Here is a 16,088-nt window from a genome sequence, read left to right on the forward strand (position 1 = left end):
GGCTTTCTTCTTGTTGCCAACATACCTGAAGAAACCCTTCTTGTTACTCTTGACATCTCTGGCTAGCTGCAGCTCCAGGTGCGATTTGGCCCTCCTGATAACATTCCTACATGCCCGAGCAATATTTTTATACTCTTCCCTGGTCATATGTCCAACCTTCCACTTCTTGTAAGCTTCTTTTTTATGTTTAAGATCCGCTAGGATTTCACCATTAAGCCAAGCTGGTCGCCTGCCATATTTACTATTCTTTCGACTCATCGGGATGGGATACTGCAGAGATTCAGTATCTGCAGCCACACCCACTCACTAGGGTGCACATGACACTGCTTAAAAGTATTCTAGAAGAATCCCATTTGTAAGGCAGCTCGCTGCACCAGGGCATATAGCAAACATTTAGTTGTTAGTAGCTGGCGTGTAGACAATCACAAAGACGATTCCTAAAAATTCCTTGGGTTGGGGAAGTTTCACAGCATATTGTTTTAGACCCCAGGAGAAAAGTCAATGAGTCAAACCAGGAGGCCAAACTTCAAGATTTCTAACTGTTGACTCCAACCTGTGTTTTTCTACACTGAGATCTATACTGTCCTATACACTCATTATCTAAGCCCTTTTGGGGAGTAGATTCCCCTGCACCCTGGGAGGTATCTAGCTACTGCTAAATAACCAGGTCATGTTACAAGAAGTAGGGCTCTGTGTCTGTCATGGAGGTCACCGAAGTCATGGATTCCATGACTTCTGACACTTCTGCAGTGGCCAGCGTGGCTGACCCCAGGGCTGCCCATAGAGACAGCCTCAGCGGCTGCTGGTGGAGTAGCTCCGCAGCCAGCCATACTATGCAGCTGGAGGGGCCCCAGGGCCAGCCGCACCTCGGCACCAGACCAGGACCGTCCTGAGCAGGGTCAGCGGCCCCTGGCCACGGGTGCTCCCCCTCAGCACAGTGCCCCCCGTTAAGATTTAGTCACGGGTATTGTTAATGTAAGTCATGGATAGGTCACAGGCTGTGAATGTTTGTTTATTGCCCATGACCTGTCCTTGACTGTCTTGTACTAAAAATACCCTTGACCAGATCCTAGCCTTAACAATAAGAGATGCTATTGTGGATTTTAAAAAGAGGCACAAGCTGTTCGCTGCCACTTTAGTTTAAAATGTCATTCAACATTTTTCCTTTAAAAAGACAAACAGTCAGAACTATTTTATTAATTGTATTGTTACAATGTGAGTGTTATTTTGCATTGACAATGGCTGCTTAGCCTTGCTTTGACACTGGAAAAGGGAGCTAACCCAAAATGTGTATTCAAAATTCACCGAGAAAACAGGAATCTAAGGCTGGTAGTCATAGTTTCAATAAGTATTCTTTCGGAGAACCTTTGACAAAACTTTAAAAACGGTATGTTACAGCACCCTGGTCTACGAGGTTATATTTCAATCCCAACTAGAATGAAAAAGGGTAGTCTGGCTTTTATAAAATTGATATTCAAGCATTATGAACACAAACAGATATAAAGGGCAGGTTCTTATTAACATACCTTTGTTACATTGCAATCTGAGGCTAGTAAGCCTCGATAAACAATTTTAGGAATACAGTAATTCAGTACAGATGAAAGGAAGAAATGATCACAGGACAAACCATCGCAGTGTGAAAGCATGACAGTAAGATTTACAAAGGTGGGCAAAAGCACGAGGCTGGCCTATGATCACTAAACACAGCATTTATTGCACAAACAATAAGCACAAATGCAAGTTCTGCAACACTAAGTCAGGATTCACGCAACTCAGAATAAATGACCCTTAAGTTCGAGAGGCAATTTTTGAACTAGTTCAATCATTTGCCTGTAGGGCAGGAATGTATTCGGAAAGGTAGGAAAATCAAAGACAAGTTATACAAGTGTTACCCTGGCAAGAGAAACACGAGAGTGCTACCACTTTAACAAGAAAACACATTGATTTTCTTCACTTAAAAGCTGTAACATGGCAAAAAAAATCAAGAATATGTTTTATATATTATACAAGTGTAGTTGTTTAAAACTAACATCTGCATCTGTAAGCAGCAGCTACATTTAGACATACGGAAGGCTTTGTTAAACTGTATTATTTCAAATCTAGAGTAAGCACTTTTCCACACTGAGAACATGCAGCTCTATCTGAATCCTTGGCCTTCTCTCAAATCCTCTCCAGGATTAAGTGCAAGTTTCATGCTGAATGAAATGTACCACTTATCAAATAAAGTGCTGCTTTTCTCTAGTACATCATACATTATTGCTTTATTTTACTGGTAACAGACAGTGATCTAGACTCTATAGCATTTAAGGCAATTCCCACAAAAACATCTTAAGTGTATTATACAGGATACACATTTCATTTCACATACTACGTTAATTTTGATATTTTAAAACGTAGGAACACGATTCAACTAAAAAGCTAACCAAAACAGATTGATTTACATTGTTGTAGTTACACTTTCACTGAGGTAACAGCATAAGTGATAACACAGAATGGAAAATATTTTTGCTTAGGATAAATCAAACCAACAGCACCAAAGAAACAAAAAAGACTAATAGGAAGTACTAGGACACGTTTTATAGCTGATCGTTTTCTTGTACATCTGAGAATTTCCCTGGAGGGATTTGTTTGACAGCAGAATATATCTGGTGAGTTGACTCATGTTTTTCCAATCACAGTATGCAGGTTGATTAAAGATGTGACTAACTGACATACAAATGCATATTTTGTGTTATTTATTGCCAAGAAATGTTCAAGACATGACAGACACTTAATGTGTCCCTCCCTTATGACTTTCAATGTATTAAATCAACAGCAATATTTGTGAATGCTGAGCAAGTTTGTTTTTAAGTAACTACTCCATATACCTTGGACATTCATTAATAGCTACTTGTTCCCGGCTGGTCTCTGCTAAAAGTAATTAGTAATATTGTTAAAACATTTCTGGCTTCAACGTGCCATTTTGCAGTGAAAAATTAAGAACGGCATCAGTATTTCCATTAGCCTCTCAAGTGACTCCAGACCAAAATTTACTGTTTGTAATGACAGATGTTTAATCTGCCAGCACTGCAAATTCACTAAGATGAGGACCAGCAAGAACTGAGTTACATTTGTTTGAAAATGTTGCACCTACTATATACAGCAATCTCACTTGCAAACACCACTTCAGAAGTTAGCAACAGAACTCTTCATTTTCTTTGGCTCGCTAATGCACAATTCCAGTATTAACATATACTCTATATTTCATATATATATATATAACAGAAAAACCCTTAGAATGCTAAGGAGACATGTATATTAATTTCAGGGCATAGCATTTAAAATGGCACTCTAAGAAACTGGACTTTTTGTAAATTAGTCAATTTAAAAAAAAATTCAGTGTGACACGTGTTCCTTTAAATATACACTAGGTACACAACCATGCTCATAAGAAGATGCGGTTGAACCATGACAGCTTTAGTTCCCTACAGCAGGATGAACTGATGGAACTGGCACTTAGGCAGAAAACTCTTTGTAAACTAAGCCAGTTTGAGCTGGAGTCATTGAGACAGACAGGGAATTGCCAGATGCCATTTGAAATAAGTTTTCAGAGTAGAAGAATTACATGGTTAATTGAGAAGCTCAGAACTTGTGTATCTCCTTTGGGGCATTTAAGAGCCTTGTACTCCTGCTAAAAAGAGACAATGCAACTGACGAGATTTCTGGGTAATGCAAGAGAGATTTCATACTAGCTTCACAATGCACATAAGGGACCTTCATTTTGTGGTTGAATAATTATAGGTACTGGCCTTTTGCTGTTCTCAGCTTTGACTACAGTGGGGTGACTATGCAGTCAGAAGACACTGTAGTCAAGATTACTCATTTGAACAGATGGATATGGAGCATCACTGTCTTAACTGAAAGCCACAAAAGCTTTAAATAGTCACAAAAAATGCTTAGGACTATTTCAAAGACTTTTTTTTATAGCATGTTATTACCTTTTAGGTTTATTAAAGGCTCTGTTTCCATGAGACATCACTAAAGACACGAACAGCTCCTTAAACTAATATGAAGCAGGCAAACACTTTACTGCATCAAAGCACAGGGAATGGAGTGCGCATACTACCATGGCAAAGAGATCATTGCTGACCATTCCTACAGGAATCATTTCTTTAGCTCCTCAGCACCAGCTTTCCATTTGTTTTAATAAGGCGGTTAGAATTATCTGCGCTATAATGTAGCAGAAGTGAAAATATATTAGCTTCATAAGAGTGGTCCTGGAAGGCAAGCAACCACAAGGCCTGTGGTATTTGAAAAGAACATGTGTGCCTCTAGGCCAGGAGACACAGTGCTGAATGTCCTCTGCACAGTAAATGCAGAAAATGAGATGCTCTGAACACAAAACTCTGGAAACATCTTAACTTAGAACTTGGCAAGAGTAACAGAGGGTTTTCACACTAAATGTTTAACAGGAGAGAGTGTGCTATTTCTGTTTGAGTGTGGAAGATCAGGCATCCTGCTTTCTTCATCTATAACGCATGCTCATGTACTTTAGTTATCTAGGATACATTCAAATTAAAAAAAGAAAGCATTTTTTAATTTGAATGTAAGAGTAGAAAAATACCTTTCCACTCAAGAGTTCAGAAGGAGAAAAGCAACCAGGAAATTAAATTTCATCAATTCAAATTTTTTTAAGTCATATTTGTAGTTTTTCCTCCAGCCTGGGATATATAAAAGATTTACCTACTACACAGAGGATGAAAGTTGGTTAAAAAGAGAGGGGAAAGAGTAATATGGAACAGAATAAAAATGGTCCACAATAGAAGGGAAGACTCAAGTTTCATAACAGGGCAATCCTGAATATCAGGCCAATGCATGATTGGCATTAACAAGCCACTGTTCAGTTTTTAAGACTCCAGTATGTCCCATATTAGTCTCATCTCCTTGCTTTTTATTAGAGGATATCCTTAGTTTGCATTATTTGGTGTAAAGAAATTTGTTTGCTGCACTCAAGGTCATACCTATCTAACAGAACAGTGACCTGGAAACAGCTTATAGCACATTTTTACCACAAAAACTGGGCAAAGATCCCATAACTTGAGGAATTTTTTCCAGCATTTCTTCAGAATGAAACTGGAAAGGAGGAATCTTTACAATGAGGAATCTTTTCAGCTGCTCTAGCAGGCAAACAGGTTAGTGCATTTTCCTTGCTAATATTCTCTAATACTGCAAATACACTGGTTTTGCATTTTGTACAACTCAACCACAGAATGAGTCATTCAGAAAGCCATACAAACTATTTCTTAGCACCAATCCACAGACATGGTATTGGGTTTCGCCATTTGCCATATCAAGTTTCAGCTTTGAATACCTGATGCCACAGACTTTTTTAAAGGTAGCTTTCTCTGAAAGTGATGAGCAAACACTACAGCGATACGAGTTCCACCTCTCTTCAAGCAGAAGGGTCTGGTATATTGCACCTCTTTTGTTTCTCAAGAAACCCTCAAGTATATGGAACTATGATTTATCTGTGGCAGCAGCAAGGTTCACAGGACGCTGTCTTAGAGCATTTGTTGAAGAGTTTCTGTCTGCCACCTCTTTATCCTCTGCTTCATCATCTGAAAGATCCTCCTCATCTGCTTCTTGTTCTTCATCCAGTTTTTTCAAGAGCCGGGCTGATTCTGGTGCTAATTTTTCTTAAAGAGAAAACAGAAGTACTTTCATCTCAAGACCTATTTTGCTTGCGCAACACCTAACAGGTCTGTCTAGGAATTCTGATATACATGAACATTAACTGCAGTGGTTTAGTCATAGCAATTATCTTAACCACAAACCAGCAGAAGTTGGGAATTCCAATATTAAATGTAAAATGCCTAAACAGATTCATTGCCACCAAAGGAATTAGGTCACTCATGTTCTTCGATTACTTAGTCAAAATTACTTGGCATAAGACTCCCTCAAGCTTGGGACAGGGAACCTAAAAGCACCAGTTTGAGGTACACAGGGCTGAGCTTTCTCCTCATATGTCTTTGTAACAGTGAGTAAGCAATCCCCTTTAGTACCACCCCTCATTTTAATAGCTCTCAGTGAAGCATTTTAAACTGAATTGTTGGATTATGTTAACAGATGTAAACCCCTCCTCCTTTTAAAATGCGGCATGTCTTCTTTTGCCCTCAATCTGACTACAAGTTCCAAACGGAGTTCATTCACTGGAATTTAACTGAAATGTGTTGATGCCCAAACTTTTAGCTTACCTTATTAAATTTGAGATGGTGAGGGAGGAAATATCCTCCAAACATCTAAATGTTGAAAAAAAGCTATTTTCACCATCTGAAGTCTATATTAAACAATATTCTGCTCTCCTAACCTCAGTCATGATCCTATTATGAAGCCTAGACACTAGATAATCACAGTTAAAGTGCAATATCACTGATCAGCAAAAAGTCAAAATTTTAGTGAATGTTTCATGGCCAGCAATCATAAGCCTCATATTATTACACGAGGATTTACTCACTGGCTTCCTCGAACAAAATGAAACCCTTAGAAACATATAGCATGCTTACTTTGATAGTGGTGCTGCTGTGGTCTATGCCTTTTGGATGGACAGAGACAGTCTGCTAAAAATACCATGATCTGAAAAGAAAGTTTTCATTCAATAATTCTGAACTTCTACATTGCATTAATCCATCATGCTGTATAAAAAGCAGTTTCTGTTTCTCACAACTGAAAATATTTTTTACTTACAAGTCCAAGTATCAGTCCTGAAAACAGAGTTGCCAATGCAAAAATAGCATATGATCCCCAAACTGGTATACCAACATTTTCTGTAAAATAATTGTGGCAATGCTAAAAAGAAAGACAGACATTAGTCATCTCAAGAATGGCAGAATACCAAGTTTCTCTTTATTCAAGTTAAACAAAAATCAGACTTGCAACACATACCCTGATCCACATGGACAACTGAAACAAAGCAGACATACTGCTCATCCTGAAATAAATCAGAAAAGAGTGAAACTGGAAACTGCAATTTTTTTTTTTTTTAGGCAAATCAGAAGCATACAGATCTATGAACCTCCCATTCATCAGACCTACATTGAGCATTGGTTTTGCCACCATCCCAAAATATCTGGCTCCTTTCCTAACCACTTCTCCTTTATCCTTCTACTTTGCCCTTTACTCTGAAATAGAGCTCTGTGCAGATACAAAGCGTGTATCTGCATCCTATCCGTGATTCGCAAATATGCCCCACATATATCCGCATCTGTGGAGATGATGCGGATATCCGCAGGGTTTTAGATATAAAATTTGGATCCACTTCCATCCTCAAGCCGCAAAAATCCACATCTGCAAATGCAGATATCAACCGGGTATCTGCGGATTTGCAGGGTTCTAGAAACAGTCTCCCTCACAGGAGATGGGCATTATTTGGTACCTGAGTATATATTTTCTGCAAGTTTCTGAAGGACATCTACAGATCCCCACACCACCTAGAACTTGCACCTGCTGCCTATGCATTTTAACTCTTCATTTGTGAATGCACTAGACTTTGTTCCTCAGGGAAAACAGCCTATACAGTACCAATTATGTTTGTATTCAAGTAACTAATATGATACAAAAAGTATCTTAATGTGACATTGAGACTGCAGAGTTACAATAAAAGTCAGGGTATATAAAAGCTATGGTCCCTATAGCAACGTTAGCTTGGCCACAATGCACACACAGAATTATAAAATATTGCATCTAAGTAACAGATATTGGTGTAGGAATTCTAGGTTTTTCCATTTCCTGATCTTTCATTGTTACCGGGCTATCTTTGCAGTGCTGTTGTTTTGTTTGTGTTGTTTTGTTTTTTAGGAAAAGAAAAGCTAAAAGTTGACCCGCTGAAAAGTTAACTCACTTTCAGTACTTAAGCGTGCACTTATGAAAGGAGGCATGCACAGTGACTAAGGCACAAACATTAAAGATCTCAATTGTACACTTGCAGTAGTCATTTTTCTGTTCATCCTAATTTAATTAGAAGCCTATTTGTGTCATACTTGGTTGTGGACCAACTCTTTCATTAAGATTACTTGCAGACCAAGTTTCAAAGCTCAGGTATCTTGACTTCTGAACAAAGGGACAGCTTTTAAGTGGGAGAAGTATTTTTATACCTTTGTAAAAAAGACATCACAATTTTCCTTGACCTTTCAAAACACACACACACACACACACACACGCCCTGGAGGCCAAAGATTTCAGGCCTAAAGGTGACTGCCCAGAAATGCTGAGCAGGACTGCAACTGAGCCTGATGTTATTCTAACTGCAGAAAGGCTACACTATGAACACAGTACAGGAACTCCTCATTTAAAGTCATCCCGGTTAATGTTATTTCGTTGTTACATTGCTGATCATTTAGGGAACATGCTCGTTTAAAGCTGTGCAATGCTCCCTTCTGTCGTTTGGCAACCGCCTGCTTTGTCCACTGCTTGCAGGAAGAGCAGCCCTTTGGAGCTAGCTGGTGGGTGGTTGGAACCAGGGTGGACTGGCAGCCCCCCATCAGCTCCTGCTCCCCTAAGTTCCCTGTGCAGCAGCTGCTCAGCAGGGTATCAGTTGCTGGAGTTCAGCTGTCCCTCCCTGCACTGCCATGTGCTGCTCCTGCCCTCTGCCTTGGAGCTGCTCCCCGAGACTCCTGCTTGCTGTGTGTGGCGGAGGGGAAGAAAGGGGGGGGCTAATGTCAGGGTGTCCATCTCCCCCCTGCTCCTGCACCCCGCTTACACCATCTTCCATAGAGCAGGGGGGACACAGGGACAGAGGGAGCTGCTGCCTTAGGCAGCAACTGCGGTCTGGTCCCAGCTTGCTGATCTAATTAACAAGGCAGTGTACTTCTGACCCCACTCTTCATACTTAAAGGGGAAATGTGCATCTCTCTCTCAAACACACACAGGGGGTGTGTGTCTGTCTGCCCTCCCTCCTTTCCTGCTGCCTCGTAGAGTGTGAGAGTTAACCTTTGAGGGCTCAGCCAATTGCTAGTTCATCATTTAGCAGTAAGGCATTCCCTGGGAAATATCCCACCCTCAGACTCCTCCACCTCAACCAAGCTTCACAATCATCATCACTGTGTACCAGTATTAAATTGTTTGTTTAAAACTTATACTGTGTGTGTATGTATATATAGTAAGTATATTAGACTTTTGTCTGGTGAAAAAAATTACCCTGGAACCTAATCACTTCATTTACATTAAGTCTTATGGGGAAACTAGATTCGCTTAACATCGTTTCGCTTTAAGTCACATTTTTCAGGAACATAACTATAACGTTAAGTGAGGAGTTCCTGTATTTGTATTTTTGTACAGAAGAGCTCCAAATATTATTGTTTAGACTGTGCTCCAACAGCTGTCAAACTAGTCCAGCGCATAAGAATTTGGGATCACCCAAGTCAGATTACAGAATCTTGATTCTGGAATGCCATTTTGCTAAGCAATTCCCTATCTACTATCCCATTCCCTCCCCCAAAATAACTATATACCCCCAGCATTTACAACATAGGAGCACTGCAGTAGTTAAAAGCAAGCAATCTTCTGAGTTGCCCCTCAAAACCACTGGAAGACTATATAGCATTTCAAACAGCACTATTCTTTTGAGACTGGGTGACATCACTTTCCCACTGTTTCCTGCCTGCACTCATCACAGGTTGCATCTGATTTGTCTCCACATGTTCCTTACACTGCTAGCACTCTAAAACAATGATATACTCTTTCCAAATTTTTAGCTGCTCCACTCAAGCGTGCAGAACAAGTACATTAGCCTATGAAAAATCTACAAATACAGTGTCAGAGTCTCAACTCTGCAAAGATTATCCTCACCAGCATAATGGCCCCTGAAACAGCCTCATTCGAACAGGGGACAAAAAGTTACTTTTACCCCCTAAGGCAGCTGGTTCCCAAACTTGGTTCGTGACTTGTTCAGGGTAAGCCCCTGGCGGGCCATGAGACACTTTGTTTACCTAAGCACCCACAGGTACAAGCCGCGAACCAAGTTTGGGAACCACTGATCTAAGGTGAACCAAGCAGTGCTATGGTGCACCAGATAATTTGTCCCACAGAATCCTTGAATGTGCACGTGTCTGGTAGTGAAAATAATACAGATACTGATAAAAATCACACTGATACTTACAGGACAGAGCAAGGACCAAACCAAGAAGAAACTGGTTCAACAGACTTCCATTCTTGGTCACTGATGAAATTTATGAAGTCGTTTTTAGTTCTCTGGCCCTGGTACCTTCTAAACTCTCCATCTTTACAACTGTTCAAAGAGGAACAAATTAGATGAGTACCTTAGGATGCCAGATACAGTACAACTATTGTGTAGCTGTGTAGTACAATCTATCCATGTAGCATTCATTTCTGTTCAATGGCATTTTTCTCCTGTATTCTCTATAATCATTCTTTTTATCCTACTTTAAAATCAAGATTCTTAGAAAAAATGGAACGCAATCAACGTCATTTATCTGGCAGAATACAGGATCTTTGCTGGACTCATATTGTGTTACTACGGAAAGACGACAATCTTGCCAGTGCCTCACCCAACAGCAGCATTAAAACCACCTAATAGACACAAGTTTAAAAAATGGAAGCACCCACTACAGAGATAGGTCAAGGTATGGACTAACTGCAAAGAAATAACTGGATGACATTCTATGGCCCATGCTATGCAGGAGGCCAGGCTAGGTGATCATAAATTTATGATTAATGATACAAAGAGCTCTGAGACTTCTCCCTCTCCATCCTAAAAAGCCTCTCTCAATAAAGCAAACAAATAATCTAGAATCATTTTTCCAAGAAATACAACATTTAATAAGGAGATCACCACATTTCCTCTATTACTGTGAATTTTGAGTACTTACTGATAGATAGTGGGAAGTGCTGTTATGACAAATCGGCCACTCAGACCTGAAGGACACAATTGTTTTTAAAATGTTAAGAACAATTTGAACTGGTCGGGGGGTTGGGAAGAGAGAATAAACAGTGTCGGACAATAAATGTGTTTATCATAGGCATCTTGACAAAAATGTCTATCAGTTGTTCACCTGTAATTCTAATAAAGCACAAATTGACACACACTGGAAAGAGAGCACAGTCTAAGGGATATGACACTCAACAGGGAGACAGAAGTCCTGGGTTCTATTCCCAGCTCTGCACTGATCAGCTATGTGACTTTGGGCAAGTTACTTCACCTGTCTGTGCCTGTTTCATCTTTTGTCTGTCTATTTAGACTGTAAGGTCTTCAGAGCAAGGACTGTCTCTTTCTGTGTGTTGTATAGCAGCTTGTGCAAAGGGAACCCAATCTTGGGTTCCCACAGTAATGCAAACAGGGTGGAATTTTCAAGGTGCTCCTAAATGATTTAGGAGTACAAGTACCATTGACTTTCAGCAGGACTTGTGCTTCTCAGCCATAAATATAGTTAATGGGCTTTCACTACAATTAAGGATACTGTATCTGTATTGTTCCTATTGCCTCTAATCATTTTATGTAAAACAAGCACACTCAACATTTCACTTTAGTACAACAAAAAAAACCCCAAACAAAGAAAGCATATGAAGCAACACAGCCTCTGGGTATTGCACAAAGTGTAAACATCTGTATAAAATATTGTTTCTTTTTTCAGATCTATAACAGGGATTACCTGGCTGTTCTGTGACATCCACTTTTGCAATGTTAACTTCAAGATCTTCCCCCCATTCAGCAAACTTTTCCCATTCAGGCTGAAGGTTTTGACAGGCAGGACACCAGGGAGCATAACTGAAAAATAAGGTTTGTCTCAAGAAACGAAGTGGGAGAAAACACAATGCTAATTTATCCAACCATACAGTAATAACCCAGAATATAGACACTGCCATTGCAAGTAACATGCCTAGTGACTTAATACAAGCTAACACGCAAGTGCTACAGAGATATTAAGAAACGGGCAGCCACACCCCATTGTAACAGATTAAGCAAATTAAAGATATGATTACAACAGAGTCAGCTATCATCTATTTTTAAGCCATGTCTTCAGGCCTCATAAATTTGCCACCTTTACTACCTCTCAAGTAACAGCTTCCAAGAGAACAATTGTTAGCAAAACTGAGTATGGCAGACTGTGAATGCTGCGGTTATTGAAAGAAGTCTGCACAAAGGAGAAACTAGGCTGTTTTAAAAGCTGCCCGATCCTGCCTGAGGCACTGGTGCGGAATCATAGATGAAAAAAAATAATCCCAATTAACAGACCTTGCAGCAAGAGGGATTTGATGAAGTGAGCTGTAGCTCACGAAAGCTCATGCTCAAATAAATTGGTTAGTCTCTAAGGTGCCACAAGTCCTCCTGTTCTTTTTGCGGCTTACTATTAACTCAGGAAAGCGTCTAGGAGTCAGGGCAGGTAAGCACTGGAATAGCTTATCTAGGGAGGTTGGGGGATAGCCACCACTGGAGGTTTTTAAGCACAGGTCAGGCAAACACGTAGGGTCAGGTCCAGAGAACATGGGGCCCTGGCTCAACGCGGGGGCTGGACGGGATGACCTCGGGAGGTCCCTTCTAGCCCCACGGCTCTATGAGACTGCGGTTCGCCCTGGGAATCTCAACACAGCGAGAGGGGCCAAGACCCCAGCGCCGGGCCGGAGCGGGGGGGGGGGGGGCTGGGCCCACGGAGCCCCCCCCCGCGGCGGCGGCGGCCTGAGGTCCGCCCCCCCCCACACACACCCCAGGGCATGCCGGGAGCATGGGGCGACGCCCGAGTGGTGCCGAGAACCCTTCCCCCCGCTCCCCGGGAGGGACTGGCGGGAAGCGCGGGCCGAGGCCCGGACAGCACGACCCCGCCTGGTGGCTCTGCAGGGCTGGTGGGGGAGGGGAGACACCCCGGGGCGCGGCGGGCCGGGGGAGGGGCGGTCGCTCCCGCGCACTCACAATTCAATCATCCACTCGCCCTGCAGCAGCTCCCGCCACGTCCCGTCCGTCAGCGCCTTCACTTCGCTCCGCCTCCCCAGCGCCCCCGGGCCGGCCAGCAGCGCCAGCAGCCCCGCCGCGGGGACGAGCCAGGCCACGGCGCAGCGCCGCACGGAGGCCGCCATCTTAGTTACGCGGCCGGCGCTAAGCCGCTGAGGACTTCCGCGTTCTCGCCCGCCCAGCGCGCTTACTGCGCATGTCAAGGGGGCGCTGAACCCGGCCTGCGTGGCTGGCGAAAGGGCTAGCGCCGGCGCCTGCGCATTCCGGGACAGCGCCCAGACTGCGCATGCCCGAACCGAGCCCCGTACACAGCGCGGGTGGCGGAGCTGACAGCCGCCACTCAGAGCGCATGCGCATTTCGTAGTAGGCCGATCTGTCCACAATGCGCATGTTCGGGCTCTGAGCGGCGAGGCGCGCATGTCAGAGCTTGGAGCGGCGCTGTCATCCATTGGGCACGATGGAAGTGAGGCGCGGTCGGGGACCGAGAGGGGCGGGTCCAGGCTGAGTGAAAGGCCGCTCAAGGCGGGCTTAGAACGTTAGGGAGCCAATAGGGCACCGTGTTCTGGGAGGGTGCGTGTGGGAGCGGCAAGCTCAGAAGGCCTGCCTCGAAGGCCAGTGGGGAGCCGGGCTGGCCCCGCGCGGAGCAAGAAGTGTCAAGGTTCCTCCCCCACTCTGAACTCTAGGGTACAGATGGGGGGACCTGCATGAAAACCCCCTAAGCTTATCTTTACCAGCTTAGGTTAAAACTTCCCCAAGGTACAAACTATTTTACCTTTTGTCCCTGGACCTTATTGCTGCTACCACCAAGCGTCTAACAAAAATAACAGGGAAAGAGCCCGCTTGGTTACATCTTTTCCCCCAAAATCCCCCCAAGCCCCACACCCCCTTTCCAGGGGAAGGCTTGATAAAAATCCTCACCAATTTGCATAGGTGAACACAGACCCAAACCCTTGGATCTTAAGAACAACGAAAGCAATCAGGTTCTTAAAAGAAGAATTTTAATTAAAGAAAAAGTAAAAGAATCATTTCTGTAAAATCAGGATGGTAGATACCTTACAGGGTAATCAGATTCAAAACATAGAGAATCCCTCTAGGCAAAACCTTAAGTTACAAAAAGACACAAACACAGGAATATACATTCCATTCAGCACAACTTATTTTATTAGCCATTTAAACAAAGCAGAATCTAACGCATATCTAACTAGATTACTTATTAGCTCTGTCATAAATATAAAGGGAAGGGTAAACCCCTTTGAAATCCCTCCTGGCCAGGGGAAAGCTCCTCTCACCTGTAAAGGGTTAAGAAGCTAAAGGTAACCTCGCTGGCACCTGACCAAAATGACCAATGAGGAGACAAGATACTTTCAAAAGCTGGGAGGAGGGAGAGGAACAAAGGGTCTGTGTCTGTCTGTATGCTGCGCTTGCCAGGGACAGAACAGGAATGGAGTCTTAGAACTTTTAGTAAGTAATCTAGCTAGGTATGTGTTAGATTATGATTTCTTTAAATGGCTGAGAAAAGAATTGTGCTGAATAGAATAACTATTTCTGTCTGTGTATCTTTTTTGTAACTTAAGGTTTTGCCTAGAGGAGTTCTCTATGTTTTTGAATCTAATTACCCTGTAAGATATCTACCATCCTGATTTTACAGGGGGGGATTTCTTTATTTCTATTTACTTCTATTTTTTATTAAAAGTCTTCTTGTAAAACACTGAATGCTTTTTCATTGTTCTCAGATCCAAGGGTTTGGGTCTGTGGTCACCTATGCAAATTGGTGAGGCTTTTTATCCAACATTTCCCAGGAAAGGGGGGGTGCAAGTGTTGGGAGGATTGTTCATTGTTCTTAAGATCCAAGGGTCTGGGTCTGTAGTCACCTAGGCAAATTGGTGAGGCTTTTTACCAAACCTTGTCCAGGAAGTGGGGTGCAAGGTTTTGGGAAGTATTTTGGGGGGAAGGACGCGTCCAAACAGCTCTTCCCCAGTAACCAGTATTAGTTTGGTGGTGGTAGCGGCCAGTCCAAGGATAACGGGTGTAATATTTTGTACCTTGGGGAAGTTTTGACCTAAGCTGGTAAAGATAAGCTTAGGAGGTTTTTCATGCAGGTCCCCACATCTGTACCCTAGAGTTCAGAGTGGGGGAGGAACCTTGACAAGCTCTTTACAGGAGTTCTGACCTGCATTCCTGCTCTGGTCCTGGCAAAAAGGAACACAGACAGAGAGAACCCTTTTTTCCCCCCTACCCCTCCAGCTTTGAAAGTATCTTTTCTCCTCATCGGTCATTTTGGTCAGGTGCCAGCGAGGTTATCCTAGCTTCTTAATCCTTTACAGGTGAAAGGGTTTTTCCTCTGGCCAGGAGGGATTTAAAGATGTTTACCCTTCCCTTTACATTTATGACAGGGCGCTAGAACCGGCGGGTCTCAGACTGTGCTAGAACCGCAGCCCCAGGGGGTGCTAGAACCGGCGGGTCTCAGACTGTGCTAGAACCGCAGCCCCAGGGGGTGCTAGAACCGGCGGGTCTCAGACTGTGCTAGAACCGCAGCCCCAGGGGGTGCTAGAACCGGCGGGTCTCAGACTGTGCTAGAACCGCAGCCCCAGGGGGTGCTAGAACCACTAACCTAAGCTGGTACAAGAACCAGGGTCCCAGGCTATCCTAGAACCAGGGTCCTAGGCTGCACTAGAACCGATGATGTAGGCTGGTGTTAGAACCAGGAGCCTAGGCTGAGCTGATTCTCTTGCCTGCTCCTAGACTTGGCAGAATCCGATTTCCATTTTTTAAATAATTTTGACTGATAGTATCAATGTTGATGTTTAAGCTTTTTAAAAATTGTTATCCTTTTAAATGTTCACAGTTGTGCAAGATTATGGGGTTTAAACTTTTTTAGATGTTTATCAATTTACATTTTCACCGCTGTGGGAAACTATGGGAAGGTCAGACAATAATAATTTAATGACAGATGATATTCAAAAAGTCTTATAAACTCTTAAACACAAATTGTCAACATCACATCAAAATATACAGAGTAAATATCTTTAAGTCAACCTCTAATAAGTTCTCAAGCAGCATTTTCTCACTTTGTCTATCTGTAAATTTTGATTATTACCCATAGAAATATTTTCATCAGTTTGTGTGCGTATGGTGAAATTAACATTTATTG

General features: G+C 42.7%; 1 protein-coding gene across 3 annotated transcripts in view; it reads right to left on the reverse strand.

The window, feature by feature from the left end:
- TMX1 (thioredoxin related transmembrane protein 1) overlaps positions 1–13,258 on the reverse strand; it is a 31,019-nt gene extending 17,761 nt beyond the window's left edge. Inside the window, exons 1-8 of one of the 3 annotated variants that reach the window (XM_073350158.2) lie at positions 12,899–13,250; positions 11,643–11,758; positions 10,863–10,908; positions 10,133–10,261; positions 6,922–6,967; positions 6,724–6,825; positions 6,543–6,612; positions 1,178–5,675 (exon numbers count right to left, since the gene is read on the reverse strand). In XM_073350158.2, the coding sequence (XP_073206259.2) occupies positions 5,497–5,675; positions 6,543–6,612; positions 6,724–6,825; positions 6,922–6,967; positions 10,133–10,261; positions 10,863–10,908; positions 11,643–11,758; positions 12,899–13,062 (852 nt within the window). In that variant the 5' untranslated portion in view covers positions 13,063–13,250 and the 3' untranslated portion in view covers positions 1,178–5,496. Of the gene's footprint in view, positions 1–1,177; positions 5,676–6,542; positions 6,613–6,723; positions 6,826–6,921; positions 6,968–10,132; positions 10,262–10,862; positions 10,909–11,642; positions 11,759–12,898 lie in introns of those variants that run through there. The other 2 variants (XM_073350160.2, XM_073350159.2) reach the window with 2 other exon arrangements.
- Positions 13,259–16,088: the final 2,830 nt, after the last annotated feature.

The sequence above is a fragment of the Lepidochelys kempii genome, chromosome 6 (genome assembly GCF_965140285.1).
Source record: "Lepidochelys kempii isolate rLepKem1 chromosome 6, rLepKem1.hap1, whole genome shotgun sequence".
NCBI lineage: Eukaryota > Metazoa > Chordata > Testudines > Cheloniidae > Lepidochelys > Lepidochelys kempii.